Source organism: Tursiops truncatus, chromosome 1 (genome assembly GCF_011762595.2).
Source record: "Tursiops truncatus isolate mTurTru1 chromosome 1, mTurTru1.mat.Y, whole genome shotgun sequence".
Classification (NCBI taxonomy): Eukaryota; Metazoa; Chordata; class Mammalia; order Artiodactyla; family Delphinidae; genus Tursiops; species Tursiops truncatus.
The window spans coordinates 148,646,798-148,671,939 of record NC_047034.1 but is presented as its reverse complement, the minus strand read 5'-3'; the positions used below and the strand labels follow the sequence as shown (position 1 = coordinate 148,671,939).

At 48.6% G+C, this 25,142-nt stretch overlaps 1 protein-coding gene and 1 long non-coding RNA gene across 8 annotated transcripts in view; one reads left to right on the top strand and one right to left on the bottom strand.

Moving 5' to 3' along the window:
- Positions 1–25,137, top strand: part of MPL (MPL proto-oncogene, thrombopoietin receptor) — a 28,908-nt gene extending 3,771 nt beyond the window's left edge. The window contains exons 1-12 of one of the 7 annotated variants that reach the window (XM_033836611.2): positions 7,491–7,569; positions 7,723–7,855; positions 8,196–8,374; positions 8,891–9,189; positions 9,591–9,753; positions 10,010–10,136; positions 14,351–14,532; positions 14,695–14,837; positions 16,738–16,897; positions 17,091–17,187; positions 19,267–19,354; positions 19,569–25,137. In XM_033836611.2, coding sequence (XP_033692502.1) covers positions 7,491–7,569; positions 7,723–7,855; positions 8,196–8,374; positions 8,891–9,189; positions 9,591–9,753; positions 10,010–10,136; positions 14,351–14,532; positions 14,695–14,837; positions 16,738–16,897; positions 17,091–17,187; positions 19,267–19,354; positions 19,569–19,856 — 1,938 coding nt within the window. In that variant the 3' untranslated portion in view covers positions 19,857–25,137. Of the gene's footprint in view, positions 1–7,490; positions 7,570–7,722; positions 7,856–8,195; positions 8,375–8,890; positions 9,190–9,590; positions 9,754–10,009; positions 10,137–14,350; positions 14,533–14,694; positions 14,838–16,737; positions 16,898–17,090; positions 17,188–18,484; positions 18,682–19,266; positions 19,355–19,568 lie in introns of those variants that run through there. The other 6 variants (XM_073790928.1, XM_073790918.1, XM_073790923.1 and 3 more) reach the window with 6 other exon arrangements.
- Positions 6,238–9,024, bottom strand: LOC141276300 (uncharacterized). The gene is made up of 3 exons (XR_012325582.1): positions 8,885–9,024; positions 8,637–8,739; positions 6,238–7,795 (listed from the first exon to the last, which is right to left on the bottom strand). It is a non-coding gene; the product is annotated as an uncharacterized lncRNA (long non-coding RNA).
- Positions 25,138–25,142: the final 5 nt, after the last annotated feature.

The window sequence follows — 25,142 nt, the reverse complement described above, 5'->3', positions numbered from 1 at the left end:
GAATCACTTTGCTGTACAGCAGAAATGAACACAACATTGTAAATCAACTATACTTCAATAATTTTTAAAAAAATACTATAAGGAGATACCACTTCATATCCACTAGGATGGCTATAATCAAAAGTCAGATAATAACAAGTGTTGGCAAGGAGAAATTAGAACCCTCATACATTGCTGGTGGGAATGTAAAATGGTGCAGCCTCTTTGGAAAATAGCCTAGCAGTTCCTCGAACAATTAAGCATAAAATTTCCATAGGACCCCGCATTTCCATTCCTAGGTGTATACCCAAGAGAAACGAAAACATATGACCACACAAAACTGTACTTGAATATTTATAGAAGCATTATTCATAATAGGCAAAAAGTGGAAACAACCCAAATGTCTATCGACTGATGGATGGATAAACAAAATGTGGTATATCCATAGAATTGAATATTATTTCAGCCATTAAAAGGGAATGAAATGCTGATGCACTCTACAACATGCATGAACCTTGAAAATACCATGCTAAGAGAGAAGCCAGTCACAAAAAGACCACATGTTGTATTTGTTTGTATTTCATTTACATGAAATGTCCAGAATGGACAAGTCTTTAGAAATAGGAGGTAAATTACAGGTTGCTTAGAGTTTGGGATTAGCAGATGGAGAATAGGAGGGCAAGAGCTAAAAGATACAGGATTTCTTTTTTTTTTTTTTTTTTTAATTTATTTAGTTGCGTCGGTTCTTAGTTGCGGCAGGCAGGCTCCTCAGTTGCGGCTCGTGGGCTCCTTAGTTGTGGCATGCAAACTCTTAGTTGCGGCATGCATGTGGGATCTAGTTCCCGGACCAGGGATCGAACCCAGGCCGCCTGCATTGGGAGCGCAGAGTCTTAACCACTGTGCCACCAGGGAAGTCCCAGGATTTCTTTTTGAGGAGATAAAAGTGATCTAAAATTGACTGCCATTTCATATATCTTTATATCATAAAGATTTCACACTTTAATTGGGTGAATTGTATGGTATGTAAATTAAATTCCAATAAAGCTGTTAAAAAAGAGAGAGAGAATGAAGAAGTGATGGTGTGGTGGTGAGCTGGAAGAAATACTTAGGTGGAAGAATGGCCAGGGGTTGAATATGGGCGTGGAAGGAAAGGGAAGGAGTCTAGGATTATTGCCACACTTCTGTTTAGATGACTGGGTTGCTGGAAGTGTCAGTCACTGAAAGAACAAAAACAGCTGCTATGTACATGGTGCTTAATTGCCAGGCACGGCCCAAGCGCGTGGCACATATTAATTCCTTTCATCTTCAACAACCCTATTAGGTAGCTACTATTATTATCATTCCCATTCTACAGAAGAGACAACAGCCTCAGAGAGGTTAAGTAACTTAGCCAGAGTCTGGCAGCTCATAAGTGGCCAGAGTTGGGGTTCAAATCGAGACATTCTGGATCCAGAATCCTTCTCGTAGCCACAGTGCTGTGGTGCTTCTCTGGCACAGGGGAAAGGGCCCGACTGGGGTATAATACCAGCTTGCAAATCCAACACCAATACTTTGATTGCATACTGCACGCCAGGTCCTGGGCTAAGGGCGGGCCCCAAGGGCATTCTCCCCCAACAGAAGAGCTCACACATCCACTGTGGCACCGTAGGACCTAGGACGCCACTACAAACAAGGCAGAGAACTTCAGGCCAAAGCACCTAAACTCTCAGCCTCACCTGCCCCAGCCCTGTCTAGCTGCAGTCCTCACTGCCTCACTCGGCAGCTGTATTCCCACAGGGGACGACCTGGGTTGGGCAAGGGTTGGAACAAGAGACGTACTCAGCAGCACAAACTTGTTTCCAGGGAAATGATGGAAAAGGGAAGAGGGAAGGCCGAGGCACGCCTCTTGAAGCCTCATTTGGCTGGCGGCTGTGGGAAAGGCGAACCCAAGTGCTTTGTCCAAGAGGCCTCACTGCAGCCTGCCAGGACTGCAAAAACGGAACTCCCACCCGTCAGCCCTGAGTCATTCCCCTCTCGGCCCCAAGGAAGGGGTGATTTCCTGCCTGGCCCTCTGGGCAGCTCAAGCTCCTCCCACGGGCAATGCATCTCTTATCTCACCCCAGGCCCGCTCCCAGAGTCTGGCCGGAGTGGTCTGGTCCTCATGTTTCCTCAGCAGGAAACATGGATTCAGGGGTCGGAGAGAGCCCAGCAGGTCAGGAGGACAGAGGGCTTATCAAATTGGGTCCCCTGTAGCTCTCGCTTGGGGTCGCTGCTGGGCACCTAGGGGTCCTTTTCCCATTTACTTGAATAAAACCTCTCCTGATGCCTGTTCTGAACCCAGCCTCAACCTGTGGGAGAGACTCTGGCCTGGTGTGGCCCTGTGCCAGGCACATAACGTTAAATAAATGAATAAAGTGGAGGAAACAGTAGTCCTAGTCAGAGGTGTTCATGTACTAGTTATAAGAACAGGCTTTGGAGTCAGACAGACCTAAATTCAAATCTCAGTTCCCCTTAATAGTGACTTTGGACAACTCAGTTAATCCATCTCAGCCTGCGTCTTCTCTTCCGTAAGGTAAGAACAAGGGCACAGAACGGAGTCCTCGTGGGATGTAATGAGACAATGCATTAGCGTACGGCTAGCAAATAGCAAGCGCTCTTTTTTTGTTTTTTTTTTTTTTTTTTTTTGGGTTCGCGGGCCTCTCACTGCTGTGGCCCCTCCCGCCACGGAGCACAGGCTCCGGACGCGCAGGCTCAGCGGCCATGGCTCACGGGCCCAGCCGCTCCGCGGCATGTGGGATCTTCCCGGACCGGGGCACGAACCCGTGTGCCCTGCATCGGCAGGCGGACCCTCAACCACTGCGCCACCAGGGAAGCCCAGCAAGTGCTCTTTAATGGTAGCTGGTGGGACAGGGAATCAGGGAGGAAGAGGCTGGCCCACTCCCACCCGACTTTTACCCCAGGATGAGTGAGCTAAGATGACAGTCCCCTCTTGGCAGGGTTCACATCTTGTCTCGCTGAGGGGGAGCTGTGCACAGATGTTTATGTATTAAAGCACCCTCACAGGGGCACAAAATCCTGGGGGGACTCAGAGGAAAGAAAGATCGTGTGTGTGTAACCCAAATGTCCTCAAGGCTTGCAACGCTTTGGTGTCACCTTTTCCCTTTACATCCAATCAGAATAGCCCAGTCCCTATTCCGATCCTCTGGGAAGTCCATGCCCTCATCTATTCTGACTAGGACTCTAGTACATCCTCATGATCACCCCTCAGTCTGAATTCCTGCTCTTGCTAAATTCTTGATCACTGGATTGCTCACTTTCTGTGGCTGCCATCCTCTCTTGACTCCACAGGTATCATTACCTTTCTCCCTTTGTTCCTAAAACACCATGAATATAGGGTTTTGCTACAGAAGGCCTCTACTGAGTGTTTGGGGATGCTTTAGGGAAGCTAAGCTTTCACAGAATAGGAAGTAAACTTAAAACTGAGTATTAAGCATCACTGTTCTGAAATTTTCCTCCAACAGTCCTTCTACTGGAATTTCTCACTGGTGAAGATTTCTTTCCCTCAGGCTGCTATCTTTCACTTGCTAGCTCTCCTCCTTTTTTCTCTGGAGTTACCACAATACACTCCAAAATTCTCATTAATTTCATATTTGGCAAATTCAGCTCTCTAACCCCTTCCTATGCCCAAAGTGTCACCAGGTTGCTTCTGATCACAAAACAGTTACAAGGCCTCTGAAAGGAATGTGAAACTGCATTTTTCTTTTTAAGTTAGGCTTTTTTCCCCATTACATATAGTTGGGGGATAAGAGTCCCAAGAAGTAATGACTTGAATCACAAAGACAGCTCCAACAGGCTGAGAGTTTGGAGGGTTCTGTGCTTGGGGAAGCAAGGAAGAAGGGCCTGTGGCAGGGTTTGGGAAAGAGTGAAGGGAGCATCATGAGGGAGAGAGTCCAGGAACAGGAAGATGAGAGGTTTAAGGACTTTAGTTCTAGCATCGAGAGATGAACCTTGGTCCAAACGATCACAAAAGGATTTTAAGCAGGGAAAGAATAAAAGCAAATTTGAGCTTCAGAAAAAGTACTGAATAAGGAGAGACCATTTGTCAACTATGGGAATAGCAAATATAACACTGAAAAAAGTGTGGGGAAACCACAGTGCTCTGACACACTGCTCCAGGCGTCAATGGAACAATGGTTCTGGAGAGAAGCTTGGCAACGCTGGGAAAGAGACGAGGAGATGGAGAAACCAAGTGCCCAGAGCTACCTCTCCCTGGCTTTCTGACTGGAAGAAAATGACAGATGTTGGGAAATCTGGGAAAATTGGGAGGGAGAGGACAAGGGCACAGGCATGGGCCCCTGAGAGCCCGATTCTCTTCCCACTCACTGTTCAGGGATATCACATTAGTAGCTTGAAATTGGCCATGTGGGAGTATTTATACCACAAAGAGCAGCAAATGCTACCCAACGGGCTCCCATCCCCCAGCCCCAGAGAGCAGTCTAACAGCACACTACGGCCTGAGCCAGTCCACACCCAGCAACCCCTTGAGTTCTCTCAGCAGCAGCTGCACAGAGATCAAATACAGACTTTGATATGCCAGGGCTTTGGCCTTATATCCAAACAGAAAAGCCTAGGCCTGCTGACCTGGGCTGGACCCATTGGCCCCTGACCGGAGAGTAGCAGATCTAAGTGATCTCCTTTCACCTAGGGCTATTCCAGTCTCTGTTTAATATTCTAAAAAAGCAAAGGATTGGGGAAGGCATCTCTTTCCAGCTGTGTGGAAGCAGAAAAAAATGGCAAAATGACAGGGACAGGTAGTTGGTCGTCCTTCCACGCAGAAGCAGAAAGGCCCCAACTCAACTCTCTGATGGTAGTAAACCAGCCCCTTGACTTGTGGGCCCTCACCCCTAAACACTATTATGCTGCCTCCCTGTGAAGGTCATAGGACTTGGTAAGACCTGGATGCAGGCGTAGAGGGAGAATGAAAATTTGAGGATAACGCCCAGGTCGCCTATGGTGAGATGCAAACATAGGAAGGGAAGATCCGATAGGCTGCATGGGAGGTAGGAATAGCTCTGTTTGGGACACGGTGAGCTTGAAGTGCCCATGGAGCAACAACTCAAGATGTCTAATAAGTAAGTGAGAACTTGAAGTTCAAAAGAGTGATAAAACCTTGAGAGTTACTGGTATATAGATGGAACTGAAGCCGTGAGACCACTCGGGGAATATGAAGGGGGAAACAAGGACATCTGGGGAACACCAACATTTAAGAGAAAGAGCAAAGAGAGAGAGAAACTGGGAGGGAACATTACAGAAGCAGGAGGAAACCAGGAGAAGGTGACACATTGCAGAACACAAGGAAGGAGGAGAGTATCAGCTGCAGAAAGGTTGAGCATGAGAAGGATTAAGATGAGAGACACAGTGAGGTTATTGCGGCTGGTGGAGATGGGATCTAAGTAGGCAGGGGCCGGATCAGGCAGGACCTTGTGTGCCTCTAGGAGGTGTCTGGATTTTATTCTAAGTGCAGTAGGAAACCGTTAGGGGTTTTCAGCAGGGGAGTGAAGAAATCTGATTTGCATTTTAAACATCTCACTCCCGTTCTGTGGAGGATCTGCCGGAGGGGTTAAGAGTGGAGTTAGTTAGGAAGTTACTCAGTGATCCGGACTTGGACGGACTAGGATGGTAGCAGTGGAGGTGGTGCAAGTTCAGGGTGCATTTTGAAAGACTATCTGGCAGGACTTGCTAATGAATTGAATGTAGGGTAAGAGGAAGACAGGAATCAAGGAGCACTGAGGTTTCTGGTTTGATCAACTGAGTAGATGGTAGTGCCACTTACAGTGTGGGTAAGACTAGAGGAAACAAAACAGGTTTAAGGGTGGGAACCAGAATCAAGAGTTTTACTTTGGCCATCGTTAAGTATAAGATGCCCATTAGACACATAAGCAGAGATGCCAAGTAGGCAGTTGGTGATCCAGATCTGGACCCCAGGAGGGGGAGTCGCAGCTAGAGATATTTTGAAGCCATCAGCACATACACAGCATCAAAGCCATGGGACTGCATGAACATTAGAGTTGTTTCCCCTCTCACTTGACCCGGCAGAGGTTGGGTGGCCCTTGATTGGGGTCTGGGAGAGGCGTCCAAAGTCACCCCCGTTGGGCAAAGGAAGCTGGTCCTTGGAACTTGAGAACTGAACAGGAATCGGGACAAACCTAGCCTCAGGGACTTCTTGCAGAGAAATGGTGCGAGAGAAGCTAAGACTTCACAGGGGAGCTGTAGGTTTCCATGTCCCTCCTCCTACCCCTTCCCACAATTCTCTGTTAGTAGCATTAATTCAGGAGGAAGAGAGAAAAGTGATATTGAGGATACTAACTCTGTAAAGCCAGGAAGGGGCGCCCCAGCTGAAGCCAGAGGGGCTAAATGTGGGAGTTAATATGGTCTACACTGGCCCCATGCCCTGCAAGAGTCAAAGCTCCTGAGAATCGGCATAAAAGCTACCAGTCAGAGCAGTCCCAGGAGGGGGCCTGGGCTACAGAGAAGGGATCACACCCACTCTTCCGCTACTGTGAAGATGAGCTCAAGCTGGAGGACTGAGACCAACCACCCCCTGATTCTGAGCCAACCTGATAAAAGTGCCGAAGACCAGAGCGTCTCAAGCTTTAATATGTATTCGCATCATCTGGGAATTTGGAGAGAGTGCAGATTCTGTTTTAGAAGGTCTGGGGCGGGGCCCAAGAGTCTGCATTTGTAAGACACTCCCAGGGAATGCTCTTGCTGCTGATCCATGGACCACACTTTGAGTAGCAAAGGATGAAAGGCAGCTGTGGAGGGTCCCCACGATGGAGGCTGTTGTGTAGTTCCCAGGAGAACGTGTTTATTTGTGCACAAAGTGACAGAACCTATTAGAGTGGAAAGAGCCACCATTTTGTCACAGTTGCAAGGCAGACAGTCGTTTCTTGGCAAATTACACCTTCCAGCGGCACTGGTATGGTTGTCAAGCACTTGGGTTCTGAAGCTTGATGTCCTGAGTTTTACCTCTTAGGAGGTGTGTCATCTTAGGCAAGTCTTTATTTGCATCTCAGTTTCCTCATCACTCTCGTGGAAGTAATAAGACTATTGTGAGGGTTAGCTGAGTCAGTAGATACAAAGTGCTTAACACACGGCAGCACTGTAAGTAGCACTCAGTGAATGTTGCTCTCCATGCTCATGATACACCCTTCCACAGCAGTGAACGTGGACACACATAGAGGCTTACTCTGCTTTTGGTACATGGTCAAAAAAATGTAACCCCCCCATCTCCCCCCCACCAAAGGTCTGTATCCTCTCTTTCAAATTCTTCCTACCCTCCTGCCCACTCCCACACCCCCTCCCCTGGCCCCCGGCCCCAGTGTGGTCTGGATGGGCCCCACAGGGGCAGGGACAGGGACAGGACGTGGGGCTGTATCTGACAGGAACCTGAGGGGCTGGCCCGGGAGGGGATTGGGGCCCGGCTTCCTGCAGGGAGGATGGGCTAAGGCAGGCACACAGTGCCGGAGAAGATGCCCTCCTGGGCCCTCTTGGTGGTCATCTCCTGCCTCCTCCCGGCCCCCCAAAACCTGGCACAAGTCACCAGCCAAGGTGAGGTATGTGGAGGGTGGAGATCACCTATACCCAGGAAGAGGGAGCCCTGGGAGGGGGATGTGCAAAGTAGGAGGCTCCCATTGGTCCCCGACTCTTGCCCACAAACACACCAGGGAGGACCCAGAGCCCAACTCACCAGCTATTCCTCAGATGCCTCCTTGCTGGCCTCGGACTCAGAGTCCCTGAACTGTTTCTCCCGAACATTTGAGGACCTCACTTGCTTCTGGGATGAGGAAGAAGCAGCGCCCAGTGAAATATATCAGCTGCTGTATGCCTACCCAGGGTATGTGCTGCATCATATATATCATATATATGTACCATGTATGTACCACTCCCCTGTATCTGTCCTGTACATACCACAGCTGAGCCCCATTCCAGTAGCTTCCCTGCCTTTGGCGCTATCAGAGGACTCCTCCAAGTACATGCCCTAAGTAGCCACTTAATGAACAGATGTGCTTTGGATACACCCAGCTCACACCCTCTACGTAACCCCTAATCCCACCCAGGCACTGAGAAGAAAAATGGCAGTATTGGAAATAGAACTTGGGTTTGGGCCCAGACCTGGGTCCTCAGGGCTGAACAGGTGGCCGTGTAGGTAGGACGGACTTCTCCTGTGCCCACAGGGAGAAGCCCCGTGCCTGCCCCCTGAGTTCCCAGCGTGTGCTGCCCTTTGGAACCCGGTACGTGTGCCAGTTTCCAGCCCAGGATGAAGTGCGCCTCTTCTCTCAACTGCACCTCTGGGTGAAGAACGTGTTTCTGAACCAGAATCTGACCCAGCGGGTGCTCTCTGTGGATAGTGTGGGTACGAACCATCCTCCTGTCATCCTGGCCCCCCCGTTTGCTGCCCTCAGGCCAGCTCCTAGAATCAGACTGAGCTGTGCTCTTTCAAGACGATGTGGATGTCCCCCCACTACCAGACCCCCAGAGGCACCTCAAGACCCCCTTCTCATTCCTCTTAGCCTCAGCATCCAGAGCTAGACTTCATTTCACACCAGAGACACCCTGACTTTCCCATCATTAACCTATTCATTGACTCACTCATTTATCAGTTACAGAATACCTACCATGTGCCAGGCACTGTGCTAGGTGGAAAGGATGCACAGATGAAGAGAGGTCCCTGCTCTTGAGGAGCACCGAGCCTAACAAACGTGCAACGAGGTCACTGTTCTGAGGACAGGAGAACAGGATAAGGAGCCTCCCTGCCCTGCCCCCAGGGCTGCCCTCAATCCAGCCTCCAGCATCCCCTCTCCACAGTCCGTGGGTTGAGCTGTAGACTGTGGCCCCCAAAGAGTTCTCACGTGCCCTGTCTCACCTTCAGGCCTGCCAGGTCCCCCCAGCCTCATCAAGGCCATGGGAGGGAGCCAGCCAGGGGAACTTCAGATCAGCTGGGAGGTCCCAGCTCCCGAAATCAGTGAATTTCTGAGGCACGAACTCCGCTATGGCCCCAAGGATCCAAGGAACTCCACGGGTCCCACAGTCACACTGCTGCTGTCCACAGAAACCTGCTGCCCAGCTCTGCGGAGACCAAACCTAGCCCCAGCTCCGGACGAGTCTCCGTGTGCTCAGCCCGTGATGCCCCAACAGGATGTACCAGAGCAGACCCCCACAACTAGAGAAGTATCCTGGCCTTCTTCTGCTCCACCTCCCGATCTCCTGCCCACAATTCTGCCCCCAAGAAAGGATAGGCCATACTTCGGGGATTCCAGGCTGGGTTGGTCCTTAGAGAGTTAGTATAGGCTCTGATTAGGAGCCATGTCTATTTAGGGATCTCCCACTTTGGGTCATTCATACCAACAAGATTGAGAGCTTCAGGCCTCCAGGTTAATGGGGATTTCCCTAAAAAGCCCTGAACTCCACCCGAAACCCACTGACCTGGCTCCCAGCCTGTGTGCATATCTATCCGGTGAAGAACTGAGTGTCTCTCCACAGGCATGTTGTGGGGCTTCAGATATAAGAGGTGGAGGCTCTCTCGGCTGAGAGGCAGACCTAGATTCTGAGGCTGGGATTCTTCTCCCAAGGCTCCATCTCTGACAGTGAAGGGTGGAAGCTGCCTCCTCTCAGGGCTCCAGCCTGGGAACTCCTACTGGCTCCAGCTACGCAGCCAACCTGATGGGGTCTCCCTCCGTGGCTCTTGGGGATCTTGGTCCCTCCCTGTGACCGTGGACCTGCCTGGGGATGCAGGTGAGTCAACAAAGGAATGGGGAGATGGGGAGGAGATAGAAAAGATCTCTAGAGAGGCCTGGGCTGGATATGGAAGCTCTGCAAACCATGGTCCTTCCTGATGACCTCAAACTTGCCACTGGACAGAATGAACTATGTTCAGGGAGAAAAGACAGAATAGGAGTAAATGTTCCAAGTTACGTGTGTAAAGATGATCTGGACACCCTATAGAGTAGGAGCACGTGGGCTCTGATGGGACTTCCTTCTCTGACCCCAGTGGAAATTGGACTGCAATGCTTTACCTTGGACCTGAAGAATGTTACCTGTCAGTGGCAGCAACAGGACCATGCTAGCTCCCAAGGCTTCTTCTACCACAGCAGGGCATGGTGCTGCCCCAGAGACAGGTGAGAACTGAACTGTTGACTGAGCTTGATGTCATGGGAGAGAAGCACAACCTTGCAGAAAGAAGGGAGAGATTGTCCTGGTCCTCTTCACTCCCCTCCCTTGTCCGCCAAACCAAACAGCCTCCATGCTCTCATCCTCCAATGGGTATTGTATCTTTTCAACCTCTCTTCATACTCGCTGGGAATGCCTTGGTTTCATGCAGCTTTAATCATGTCACCTGGACCATTCCAGCAGCCTACATTCTCATCTACCTCCGATTTACCCCCCATGCTGCTGACAGACTGGCTTTTGTTAAACTCAAACTTTGCATGGCCTTTCCCTACTCAAATATGCACTGCAGCTTTTCACTATCTATCAGATCCAATCAAAACTTCACCTGGCCTTCAAGAATTTCCACCAAACACCTCACTGACCTGTTACTTCCTTCATATCAAGTATATAACCGAGTCTTACTGATTTTACCTGTTAAACATCTCTAGAATCTGTCCACTTTTCTTCTTCACTGCCATCATCCTAGTACAAGCCATCATCATCTCTCACTTAGGCTATTGAGAAGTCTTATTAACTGATCACTTCTTGGATCCTCCAAAACATTCTCCACACAGGAGCTGGAGTGATTTTTTAAAAGTGCAAAAAATAGGGACTGCCCTGGCGGTCCAGTGGTTAAGACTTCGCCTTCCAATGTAGGGGGTGCGGGTTCGATCCCTGGTTGGGGAGCTAAGATCCCACATGCCTCGCGGCCAAAAAAACCAAAACATAAAACAGAAGCAGTATTGTAACAAATTCAATAAAGACTTTAAAAACGGCCCACATCAAATCTTTAAAAATAAATAAAGAAATAAAAGTGCAAAAATAAATACAACATCCTCTGCTTAAAACTCTTCCAAGGTCCACAGCTTCCATTGATCTTAGGACAAAGAAGAGAACACTACTGTGACCGTGTAAAGTTCTAAAAGGCTCAGCCCCTACCAATGCCTTCAGTTTCATCTTATACTATGCTGCCTTTTGTGCTCTGTGCTCCAGTACTGGCCTATTTTGTTCCCCCTACCTGCCATGTCCCCTCCTGCCTCTGGATCTTTGCACATGCTGTTTACCCAACTCTCCTATCTTTACTTAACCTTTATTTATCCTTCAGATCTCAACTCAAATGTCACCTCCTCAGGGAGCCCTCCCCTGACCTTCCTCCTTAGGTCCAATGGCACTATTATACATCCTTGTTGTACCACGTACCTCTCCTTCTTAAATACTTATAATAGTTACAATTTTACATTGATACCTCACATAGTTTTTTTCTTTTGGCTGCGTTGGGTCTTCGTTGCTGTGCGCAGGCTTTCTCTAGTTGCGGTGAGTGGGGGCTACTCTTTGTTGCAGTACGAGGGCTTCTCATTGCAGTGGCTTCTCTTGTTGCAGAGCACGGGCTCTAGGCGCGCGGGCTTCAGTAGTTGCGGCACGTGGGCTCAGTAGTTGTGGCTCGTGGGCTTAGTTACTCCGCTGCATGTGGGATCTTCCTGGACCAGGGATCGAACACGTGTCCCCTGCATTGGCAGGCAGATTCTTAACCACTGTGCCATCAGGGAAGTTCCATGGTTATTTGATTGATGACAAAATTCTGTCTCAGAGTTCCAGTTGAGAAAGGCTGATCTTGACTATACATGATCCATGAGGGCAAAGTCAGTGTCTGCTTTTACTCACCAATATGTTCTCAACTCACACGGTGCCTGGAATACAGTAGATGCTCAGTAAAAAAAAATTGTTGAATGAATGAATAATGAAAAAACCCACTATTAACAGTTTTAATGTATTCTTCCAGATTTTACATGCATTTACATATGTCTATACACAATATTCAATTTTCAATATAAATTGGATCACATTATATGTATGATTTAGTAACTTACTTTTTTACTAAAATACTTACATAAAACTTTTTTACTAAAATATTTACATAAAAATATGTCTTGGAGATCATTACAAAAAGATGTAACGCATTCTTTTTAATAACTGCACAGATTTCCACAGTATGGAGGGGCCATGAATGGATCAAAAGGTGGCAAAACCGAATTCACATATTCCCTACCAAAACCTGCTCCTCCTCTTCTTGTCCATCCTGCTATCAAATCAGTTTTCCACCCTGAACCTCTGCCATTTCTACACCCTCCATATCCAATCAGAAACGCTTGTCATTTCTACCTGTACAGTATCCCTTGAATCCATCTATTTCCCTCTACCCCAACTACCACAACCCTACTTTCAGATCCTCATAACTTTGCATGTAAAATACCATAACATTGTCCTAATAAATTTCTCTGCTTCTAGTGCACCCTCACAAGTCCTCTCTTACAAACTGCAGTTAGAGTGACTTTCCTAAAGTACAAAGCTAACGACGACAATTCCTGTTTAAAATCTTTAAACGTCTCCATCATTACTGCAAGATTAAGTTTACGCTCCTTAGAAAGGCAATAAGGCCATCCATGACCTTGGTCTGCTCACATTTACCACTCCCCACCAGACCCTCTATGCTAAAAGCATTCTGCACCACTTAGAATTCCCCCAGAGTACCATATCTCTTATCTGTGCACAAGCATGTGCCTGGGATGTCTGTCTGTCCCCTTTGCCTGTCCTGTTTCGAGTCTAGGACTCAGTCTAAGCACCGCCTTGCACGGGAACTATCCTCTGACCCTCCCCATCTGGGTTAGATGATCCTCCTTGATATTCCCAAGCCAGCCCGTGCACATCACAGAAAAATATCATCTGTTTGTTTTTCTACCTTTCCCATTGAAATGACAGGTCCTTGAAAATTATTACTCTGTGTATTCATAGGGCCTATCACAGTGCCTGGCACATAGTATCAATTATTTGTTGAATAAATTAGTAAACATAAAAAAATATAAAACGATAAATAATTTTAGTAATAGCTAGTCATTTAGGGGTTATAATCAGGAAGGAGGCAGGATTTATTTGTTCAATAAACAATTATCGAAGGCGACTATGTTCCAGGCACTGGGGATAGAGTGACAAAACAGAAAAGCTTCTGGCATTGTTGGGGCTTCCATTTTAGTCGGGAGAAGGGAAGAGGGGGTGAGAAACAAGTAAAGAAATAAAGGAACAAGGTTATATGATAGAGACTAAGTGGGAGGGTGGGGGAGGGGTGCTAATTTCACCTGAGTGGTCGGAGAAAGCCTTGCCAAGGACGTGACAGGTGAGCTGAGACCCAAGTGGCAAGAAGAAGTGAGTCACGTGAGATCTAGAGGCAGGGCAACCCAGGACAAGGTGAGCTGCAAAGACAGGTCATCTGGTATATCTGCTGCACAGAGAGAAGGCCTGTGTGCATGAAGGGTGGTAAACTGGTGTGAGAATTGTAGGAGATGAGAATGGGGAGGGAGGGAGGAACTCAACCGTATGGAGTCCTATAGGCTCTGGTATGGAGATTGGATTTTATTCCAAGGGGGATGGGGAGTCATTGAAGGATTTTAAGCAAAAGAGTGACATGATATGATTTACATTTCAAAAAGATGTTTCTTTGTGCAATTAAAAAGAAGTAAGAGTGGAAGCAGGATCACCAGTTAGAAATTTGCCTTAATCCAGGCAATGGATAATGGTTTCATCTAATGCAGCTGCGGTAAAGATCAAACTAAATGGACAGATGTGTCAGATATTCTGGACATTATCAGATCAACACTTTGGATCTTGTTGCTGTGTGGAGAGTAAACTGAAGGGAGTGGCAGAAATGGAGGCAGAAAAGCCAGTTAGGAGGCTGTTGTAATAATCTATTAATAAAATAACATTTAGAGGTGACTAAGAGGGCCGCCTGATGAGAACAGTTTAAAAACATGTTTTCCTCCAGAAAGATGAAAGCTCTTTAATCTCTGAAATAATAACATTCAAAGTAGGCATTATTAACCCATTTCACAAATGAGGAAACTGAGGCAGAGATAAATCAAGTAATTTGCCCAGAGTTATACACCAATAAGCCAAGACCCAAACTCTATAGCCCATATGCTATTTTCCTATCTCATCTAGCTCTTTTCTCAAGAAGAGGCTGGACACCAAAACAAACCTCAGAAAACCAAACATTATGACACGGGAGAGAAAGGCCTGTAGGCCCATCCAAAGAACAAGTTAGATTATAATCCAGTCCCCTGTGGGATGGGGGATATGAGGATTAGTCTCTGAGGCAAGCCTGATTCAATGACTCTATGGGACTGATTCGTAGGGACCCCGTCTGGGAGAAGTGTGAAGAGCAGAAGAAAAATCCAGGATCACAGCCCTCCCAGTTCTCCCGCTGCCACTTCAAGTCACGAAATGACAGTGCTATTCACATCCTTGTGGAGGTGACCACAGCCCAGGGTGCCATTCACAGCTACCTGGGCTCCCCTTTCTGGATCCATCAGGCTGGTAAGAACTTTCTCCCCTTCTCCTCCCACGTAGTTCCCACCTCTACCATATCTGACCCCATGCCCAGGATCACCAACTCTGATACTTCTGACCCGTGGCCCTGGAGACATGATGTCTCATGCACAGAAGGGCTTAGGCCAGTCCCTGCTGATGTCCCTGTAGTGCTCATTCCCACTCCAAACTTACACTGGAGGGAGGTCTCCAGCGGGCAGCTGGAACTGGAATGGCAGCACCCATCACCCTGGGCAGCACAAGAGACCTGCTATCAGCTCCGATACACAGGAGAAGGCCATCAGGACTGGAAGGTACAGTCAAGGAACAAATGCCCCCAGACCTCATAATCAGGGTATCCCTGACTTTCACTGTATCTGTTATCAGGAGTGAAGGTGTCTGTGTATTCACGTCTGAGCTTGTTTATCTATGTTTTATCTGATTCAGCTGGTATCTTAATCTCTCTTTGGCATCTGACATGCTGACTACTCCTATTTAAAATTTTCTCCTTCCTTTGCTTTTGGGATATCAGTCTCTCCTGATTCTCGTACCACCTCTCTGACTGAACCTCCTCGCTCTTTTCCTGGCTCCTCCTTTCTACACTTCCTTAATAGGTTGTGCTTCCAACAGTCCCATCCTAGACTCTTTTCTCCTCTAGATAAATATATATGCTCTCCCTAAGTGAGTGCTTCAACTCTGTGGTTTCAATGACTATACGTTAACCATCCCAAACTTATCATTCCAACACCCATATGAAAAGGAACTTCTATACCATAGGTGAATTATGTAAATTTTTGAAGTCTCAATTTCCTCACTGGTGAAATGGGGATAAAGCTATGTACTTTCCAGACTTACAGTAAAAATTAAATATATAAATATTTAGCATACTGTCTGGCAGATAGAAGGTGCTCAATATTCATTAAATATTAGTTTCTTTCTTTACTTTTATTCTCATTCACCACATGTATATACAACTTCTTACCAGACAGCTCTATCTAAAAGCCCCCAGGGCATTTCAGACTCAGTATATCCAAAACTGAACTCATCTTCTTCCCCAAACTTATTTTACTTTTTTACTGAAGTTACATAAAGTAACACAAATCTTAAATATACCACTGATTAATTTGTACATGTGTATACAGCCATGTAACCATTACCCAGATCAAGACAGAGATTACTTCTAGCACCCCAGAAGCGTCTCACGCCCGCAGGTCACATACGCACACCCTCCAAGGAAACCACTACTCTGACATTACCACTCATAATTTCTGACTGTTGTTGAACTAATAAAATAGAACCATACAGCATTTCTTCCTCAGACTTACCTCTCCTGTTCCTTGTCTCTGACAGTGGCACCAACACTTACCCAGTTACCCGAGTCTGGAATTATCTTTGACTCTTCTCCCTTTTCCCTTCCCTCTATTTATCAACAAATTAGTTGAGTTTATTGTACTAATAGGTCTCATGTCCCTACTACCACTGGCTTAACCTCACCTTTGACCATCCAGCCGGCCCATGCATGCTCTTAGTACACAGAACACTCTGTAACCTCCAATCAAGCAACAGGCAGCATTACACTCTTCTTGGTGCTCCCGTGGTACCTTACTTATATCATTATTATTGCACTAATTATTTCTTGTAACTATTTACTTGTTTGGGTGTCTTACTCTTCATGTTTGCTAACTGATCAAGTTAATAATGTCTCCCTGCTTGTACACACGATTCTTGTTCCCTGTGCTTGGAATCTCTCCTCGTACCCCCAGCACCTAGCACAGTGCTGGCATCCTCTACTCAGAGGATGTTATTTGTGGCCTGGTCTACGTGGCTCCGAGTATCTGAGCGTGTCCGGGGTTTCCATCGGCCGACCTGGTCTGGTGCGTGCCTGGTTACTGTGTGTGTACCAGATCTCTGTCGGTTTATCGTATGTATATGTGTCAGGATGAGTAGTACTCTGTGTAGATGAGTCTGTGTGACGGGGGTGTACCGCGCCAGGCTGGGCGAGGCCGCAGGCAGGGCGAGGCTCTCTGTCCTGGTGTTCTCTCCAGCCAGCTTCCGCCGGGATGACCGTTTTCTGCCAGCGAGGCTCTCTGGGGGAAATCCCCGGGGACTCAACGCGGTAGGATTTCGGTCAAACAGATGCCGAGTTCTAGAGGCCCCGACGCCGGCCCACCCGGACCGGGAGCCTGACCACCCGCCCGCTTCTCCTCTGCGCAGGTGCTGGAGCCGCCTCTCGGGGCCCAGGGAGAGACCTTAGAGCTGCGCCCGCGCTCCCGCTACCGTGTACAGCTGCGCGCCAGGCTCCACGGCCCCACCTTCCATGGGCCCTGGAGCGCCTGGTCCGACCCAGTGAGGGTGGAAACCGCCTCCGAAACCGGTGAGGGCCGAGCCAGAGCAAAGGCGGTCAGCGCCTGCGCGAGCGGAGGGGCGCCGGCGCAGCGAGGGGCGGGGCCGCGGCTGAGCCGACTTACCCGGCGCCCCGGGGCGGCGAGGGGTGGGGCCTGGCGGACCCGGGAGGGCGGCTCCTGCCAGGCGTGGCCCCCCGAGATCTGACTGCTTTTGTCCATTAGCCTGGATCTTTTTGGTGACCGCTCTGCTGCTGGTGCTGGGCGTCAGCGCCCTCCTGGGCCTGCTGCTGCTGAGGTGGCAGTTTCCTGCGCACTACAGGTACCGCTCCGGTCAGGCGGGAGACGGGGCCGTGGTCCGGGCGAGGCCAGCGGCCTCTAAGGAAGCATCCCCGCGTCACTCTATGTCACCCGCTCTCCGGACAGTCCCACATCCACACCTGTGGCGTCAGCTGCTCCCAGCGCGTCTTCCCCGGGAGTCGCACTGCCTCCTTACACTCTAACATGCCCACTCCACGGGACACCCCAAACAGGCCCACCTTCTGACTCCTCATCTCAGTAACAAGGCTACTGTCCCCCTGTCATCCAAGCCGGAACACTTAGGCGCCACCCTCGCCCTTATCCAGTCTGGTCTGGTCATTCCACCTCCTAAAGCTCGCTCAAACAATAGCCCTCTTTCTCTAGCGGTACAGGCACTACCTGACTCCCCAAAACGGAGCCCCTTCTCCCTCCAATCTAGCCTCACGCAGCCATCAGAATAATCTTTCTAAAACTGCACACGTGAACTTGTCACTCCGCCTCCTTAAGTCACATTATTAGCGCCCCAGGATAAAGCCCAGACGCTAGAATGACAAGGAAGGCTGCGCAAAATCTGGCCCCTGCCAGGATTTCCACCCTCCCACCATGTGCATCAGCCTTGCCAGACTGTTGGTGATTTCCTCCCCAAGTCAAGAGATTCTACTTCTCAGTGCCTTTGCACATAATGTCCCGTCTGCCAGGAATATCCTCCCTGGATGACTAATACCCATTTATCTATAAATAACTTTCTTCCCCAACTCCTAGGAAACCTTTCCTGACCTTCCCCTATTGGCTACTTTCTTTGTGCCCCAATGCAGACTTCTTCCACAGTACCAGAAGCATTTTACTGCATTCATTTCTTTATCTGTCTTCCCTATGCTTTACTTGGTCATCCTTAAATCGATAGCACAGGGCCTGCTAAATAGCACACACTTAAATAAATGTTATTAATGAATGACTTGTTTGTGTGGGGAGACTAAGGCTGAGGAGAAATGTCATTGGAAGTTATAAACATGAAGGACAGAATCCATACCACCTCAGTCCTTCAGTTGGTAACATCTCTCGATTCTTGAAGACTCAGCTCAGAAGGTTAACTCCTGCACGTGGCCTCTTTAGATGACCCTAGGCTAGATTAGATGCCCCTCTTCTGTGCTGCATCTCTCCTTGAACATGTCTTTGAGCTTTTAATCCACTCATATGTATGAGCAGACCGCAATGCAGCCTCTATGCAAGTAGCCAGCGCCAACAAAAAAGTTGGGAGAGAGGAGGGAGGTGGTGCTGCTGAACCAGGCGTACTCAGTTCCTTTTCCCCAATTTACCAGATACATCACTCCTCCTTCCCTGGAGAGATACGAGTGAGGTCACAGAAGAGGCCTGAAATGTCGTTCAGCTAAAGTCCCTCCATGTGGAAATATGAGCCTAAGGAATTGGAGGTTCCCCCAACATACCTTAATCCACGTTCTTCCTGGAGAGACCACCTTCCCCAGTAACTTAATAAAAGCCCCATTGGTTCTCTCCATTCATTCATTCAACTAATTTCTTGAGAACCTATTATGAGCCAGACACTGTTCTACACCCTGGAGCTACAGGAGTGAGCAAATAGACAAACTCTTTGCTCTCATGGAGTTTACATTCTCGTATATGTGATATATATAAGGATCTAATAAATACACAATAAGTCAAGTGCTATAAAGAAAAGTAAGCAGAGCAGGAGACAGAGAGTGATGGGGAAGGGAGGTGGTTCTATTTTAGGGCAGTCAGGGAAGGCCTCTGAGCAGGACGACGTCTGAGCAGAAACCTAAATGAAGTGAGGGAACAAATCAAGTGTTCCAGGCAGAGAGAACAGGAAGTGCAAAGGCCCTGAGGCAGGAGTGTTTGAGGACACTCAAATCCCTTTTTTGAACCTCCGCACTGCTGAGTTCCCTCCACCACCAGAGGTTTCCTTTTCACCTATGCTCCACTACCTTACTTTACTGCCTTGACTACACTGTTACCTCTCCAAGCGTGCTCCCCCACCTCACTGCCTCCCCCCACGGCCCCCCCTCAGGGCTTCCCTCCTAACTCACTGCCACAACTCAGTCTCCTTCTCTTCCTTCTCCTCAAGGAGCCTGAGGCATGCCCTGTGGCCCTCAGTTCCAGACCTGCACCGGGTCCTAGGCCAGTACCTTAGGGATACTGCAGCCCTGAGTCCGGTGAGTGCACCCCTGCTCTCCACCACCCACCACCAGCCCTGTGTGGAGCTGGATCCTTGCCCTACCACACAACTTTTCCAAGGCCCTTGCCCACCAGCATACCATCCCTGGGCCCTACCTCCAGCCGAACCCTCCTTTCTACACAATCTAGGTCCTGCTCCCACAGGACCTGCTCTAATCCAGACCCCTTCCCCCCCTCTCCCATCTCTCCCAGCCCAAGGCTGCAGTCTCAGATGCCTGTGAGGAAGTGGAACCCAGCCTCCTTGAAATTGTACCCAGGTCCTCAGAGAAGACTCCCTTGCCCCTATGTTCCTCCCAGGCCCAGATGGATTACCGAGGATTGCAGCCTTCTTGCCTGGGGACCATGCCCCTGTCTGTGTGCCCACGCATGGCTGAGACAGGGTCCTACTGCACCACTCACATCGCCAACCATTCCTACTTACCACTCAGCTGCTGGCAGGCCCCTCGCTCCCAGTACCCTGGACAGATCCAAACCCTCTAGTCCTTCCTTCTGAACTTCCCTACCCACCCCATCCCAACAACACAACCATCTCAGACCTCACGTCCTTCCCGGTTGTCTACCCTCCTAGCTGGGCTTCATAACACTGATCTTTCAGTACTGCTGCTGACATTAATCCAGGACAAGGCTCATTTGACTAAGCTTCTCTAAATTTCACCTCCTTTCTCTCTCCTCTTTAATGCCAAACTCCTTGAAAAGGAGTCTCCACTTCCTGACTCCCATTTGCTCCTCAGACTCCTTCAATTCATTCCCCTACTACCACTCTGCTAATGAAACTACTCAGGCAAAACTCACCTCAAATTTTTCTCATCACAAGATCCAATCAGATTTTGTTAATTCTCAATCCATTTGATGTCTCTGTTGTCATTTGTCATGGTGACTACTCATTTCTCCTTTAAATTCTCTCCTCCATGGCTTGCATACATCACCATCTCTCCTGGCTCTGCTAGGGCCTCTCTGAGTATACTCATAGTTAAGAGCGTTAAGCTCTGGAGTCAGAGCTGGGTTCAATTCCTGTCTTTCCCATTTGCTAGCTGTATGGCCTTGAGCAAGTAAAGTCTTTGAGCCTTAATTTTCTCATCTATAAAACAAGGATAATAACAGAACCCCATAGAGTTGTAAAGAGCATTTAGTGAGATAATCTAAGTAAAGCACAGTAACTAGGACATAGTAAGTGTTTGATATGTCTAAACTATGGTAATTATTCCTTCCTAATCTTATCCTGGAATCTCTTCCACTCCTTAATTACTGCAGTCCCTCAAGAGTCCATTCTTAACAGTCTCCAATCCCATCGGTTCTCATTGCCTTTCCTATATGCTGACCATTCCAAAGTTCTCATCTCCAGCCCAGACCTCTACTACAGCACCTGTAATGGTTTATGCAAGTAACCGTTTACATGTCTGTCTTCTGTTACTAGATTGTGAGCTCCTTGAGGGCAAGGGCTGTGATTTATTTGTCTTCCCTCCAACCCCCACCCCCCAGCACCTGGAGCAGTGCTTGGTGCATGGTAGCAGGCCTTCAATAAATGTTTTCTAAATGAAGGAAATCTTTCTGGACAATGCTGCCTTAGCCCCATGCCTCTCATCCTCTCTGCCATTCATATGCAGCAGTAAATGTGCTTAGCCATTCTGATTATGGATTCCCCTGACCCATTCAAATTCTCAAGCAAACAGTATTTTTTGCTGACTCCAAATATACCCACTGTGTCAGTCAGGGTCTTGGCAGAAATAGATGATGCACTCAGTCTGGGTATCTGGATGAGAGTTTAATAAAGGACATATTTATAAAGATGAGGCAGGATTTAGGAAAACCATCAAGGAATAGTGCAGTAACCCGGGGCTAACAACAGCTGGGAGCCGGTACCCACCGCACCCCACCCTGGGCATCGAGGGGTAACGGGAGAGAGTAGTTATGAGACAGGGAGAGAGTAGCTACAGAGAGGGCTGCCTGGCAGGAGCCGTGGCAGAGAGCTACAGCCAACCTGTGGGGATATGGCAGGGACGGAGCCAGGGGAACAAATAGCTCATGTCTGCCCTCCCCTTCCCCCAAACCTCACTCTCTGATCTCCTGATCTCCTCCATCTGCCCTTACAAAGTACTGCAAACCTGGTGGCTTAAACAACAGATGTTTATTATCTCTTAGTTCTGGAGGCTAGAAATTCAAGGTGTCAGCAGGGTTGGTTGCTCCTGAGAGCCGTGAGGAAGACTCTGTTCCATGCCTCTCCGCTAGCTTCTGGGGGTGTCCTGGCAACCTTCAGTGTTTGGATGGTAGAAGCATCACCGACACCTCTGCTTTCATCTTCACATGGTATTCTCCCTTGTGTGTCTGTGTCCAGACTTTTCCAGTTTACAAGGACGCCAGTCATACTGGATTAGGGCCCACCTAAATGACCTCAAGTCAACTAATTATACCTGGAGTGACCCTATTTCCAAGTAAGGTCACACTCTGAAGTACTGGGGCTTAAGTATGCAACGTATAAATTTTGGCGGGGAGAGACACAATTTAACCCATAACATCCTCCCATTGGTGGAATACAAGCAGAAACCAGAGCCCAAGGGAGTCCATTGACGCAGGCCATGTGAGTCAGCCTCACAGGGCACAGGGCAGAGTAGAGGAGGAAGAGTGGACCTGGATGGGACAAATGGATGACATCCGGTATACTCACTTTCCATAGTTCCTTCCCCAAGCCACGTTCAAGGCTCCAACTCTACTCCTAGGGACTCAAAACTAGGATTGAGATCCAAACCACTGAACCTCCCACCTTTCCACCGATTCAGCCATCATGTCCTGACCCCTGTACTTCCTAAATTCGGCTCCTCTTCTCCATCTCCACTGAGCTATTACTACAGCCTCTACCTAATATCTCTGCCTCCAGTCTCTCCCCCTAAATCCAACCTGTATGTCACCTCCAGATTGATCTTCCTGTTCATCTCACTCCTTGCTCACTCCTTACCTCTAAATCTTTAGCTTGACCCTTCAGAACTGATCTCGTTCTCTTCTACTATTTCCCCGTGTGAGGATTAACGGTGTTAACACAATTACTATAGTAAATAGTCAGTGTTTACAGGGTTATCTTTTTTTTTTTTTTTTTGCGGTACGCAGGCCTCTCACTGTTGTGGCCTCTCCCGTTGCGGAGCACAGGCTCCGGACGCGCAGGCTCAGCGGCCATGGCTCAGGGGCCCAGCTGCTCCGCGGCATGTGGGATCTTCCCGGACCGGGGCACAAACCCGCGTCCCCTGCAGCGGCAGGCGGACTCTCAACCACTGCGCCACCAAGGAAGCCCAGGGTTATCTTTTTTTTTAAATTAATTTTTAAATTAATTTTTGGCTGCATTGGGTCTTCGTTGCTGCGTGCGAGCTTTCTCTAGTTGTGGCGAGCGGGGGGCTACTCTTCGTTGCAGTGCGTGCGTGGGCTTCTTATTGCGGAGCACAGGCTCTAGGCGTGTGGGCTTCAGTAGATGTGGCACGCGGGCTCAGTAGCTGTGGCTCACGGACTCTAGAGTGCAGGCTCAGTAGTTGTGACGCACGGGCATTGTTGCTCCGCGGGCATGTGGGATCTTCCCGGACCAAGGATCAAACCCGTGTCCTCTGCATTGGCAGGCGGATTCTTAACCACTGAGCCACCAGGGTAGTCCCTACAGGGTTATCTTTATTTTTAACCCAACTGGGCTGTTCCACCCGCTGAATATCACCTATATTTTATTCCCTCCATGTCCTCTGCTTCCCTACATTCAGGTCCTTCCAGTGGGAGTTCCCCAATCCAAGCAGCTCCTCAGCCTCTAATTATCTATCTCTAAAGCCTTGTTCTCCTTCCCTCCAGCCTAGGAGGAATTGATCTTTCTCCCCTAGACTGAAAAAGCTGCCTGTGTTTTCTATCCCCTTTCTTCCTGGGCAAGGTGCTTGTTCTACCCTCTTCCATCTCCTCTGGCTCTTCACCTTCAAAGATGCATAGGCATCTTGATGCTGGCATTCCCTCCAGCTCCCATGCACTACCCTCTTCTTCACTCCCAAATTTCTTATACAAGTAGCCCATGCTTGCTGCCTCCACATTCTCCCCACCCTTCTTTCTGCAACCCCTTCCAAACAGAACCCAAGCACCGCCTCACCTGATCCCTTTCTCTCCAAGGTCACCGAAGATTTGTTTCCCAATAGCCAACTCTGACCTTTTCTGTCATCACTCTATTTGACCATTTTGTATCATATTAGAATCCCTCCAACTTCAAGGTCCATGTCAGTTATAATCTCCACTGGCTTCTTTCATTCCTTTATTTTTAAATGTTCAAATTCCCTGAAGTTGTACTCTCATTTACCCTGTTGTTCTTTTCCTCTACAGTGACCCTCACACCAGAAGCTGCAAATTGCTCGCTATGTTCTGCCCTCAGAAATGTTTTGTTTGGCCCTTACCTGCACAGAAACTCTCACTGACTCCACAATGCCTGGCAGATAAAGTCCAAATTCCTTAGCTTAACATTGAAGGCCCTGACCAGCCTGACCTTTCTATGTCCTCTGGGGTTCAGGGACTCCCCATTTCCAACCCCAGGATATCTAACTCCTTGTTTTCCAAAGTAATTGGAAAGAGACAGCATGAATGCTTCAAAATTAAAAATAATAACAATGTCATTTGGGTTAAAGGCCCCCAAATTTTCTCTGTCATCATCAGAGTTGATCTTAGGCTAATGATTGAAAACGCGATTTTTTCTAGCCTCTCACTGGGGCAGTGTAGCATATGGTTAGATTGCTGAGGTTCGTTAGATAGTTTGGCTCCACTAATTACTATGGCCTGTATGCCTTTGGGCAAGTTTCAAACCTTTCCCTGACCAGGTTTCTTTTTTTGTAAAAAGGGAATAAAGCATGTGCTTTATGGGATTAAGGATTAAACGCAGTAATGTATGTAAACTGTTTAAATACCGCAGTTAGCAGATGGCCAGTAAATGGTACCCATGATTATTTTTATTATTGTTGCTTCACCTCTAAGCATATCATACAATTCACTGAAGTCATTATTAGAGCACGGATTGAATGGGAGTCAGGCCTGGACTCCTAACAACATGGGACCTCGGGCAAATCCTTTCTTGGGCCGCGGTTTCTTCACCTGTAAAATATGGGTATGTTGCTGGGATGCGGAGGGTGCACCATGTGCAGATTAGACTAGCGGATCTCTAAAATTCCTGACATCTCTAAAGCCCCATGGGGGTGAGCCCCTGTTTCCCTCGCAGGGCAGTCCAATCTTATCTCCCAGATAGGCAGATCTGATTCCTGAATCCTGATCTTTTATCTTGACCATAAGGAATTCACCCCTCTTTCAGCCTCATTTTCCTTGTTTGTAAAACAACAACAAACAAAACAGTTTTTAAAAACAAACAAATGAGCACCTTCTTTCCTATCAGTGTTTCCGCAGGCACTAAGCTAACAGTGGACGCTCCCGCCTTCTTTCTGCTTCTAAGCTGCTCAATCAACTCCTGCCCCCGCCTCCCTGCCCGCGGGCCGGCTGGCCGGCCAGCCACTGCATGTAACCTCCTCTAAAAAGGCTCAAGTGCTTTAGGTCATTACGCCGAGTCCTGCACTTTGTATCATAAACACGATCCACAAGCAGAGTTAAGCGTGAAGGGCGGGTGCGGGGAGGCTGAGGAATGAATGGAAGCGACTGGGGAATGCACGCAGCTCAGGCCCCGCCCCCAGACGCGACGCGACGCCACGCGCCCCGCCCCGCCCAGCCCAGCCCCGCTTTCCGACACCTGGTGGCGCAGGACCTGCCTTTGCCTCTCTCCCA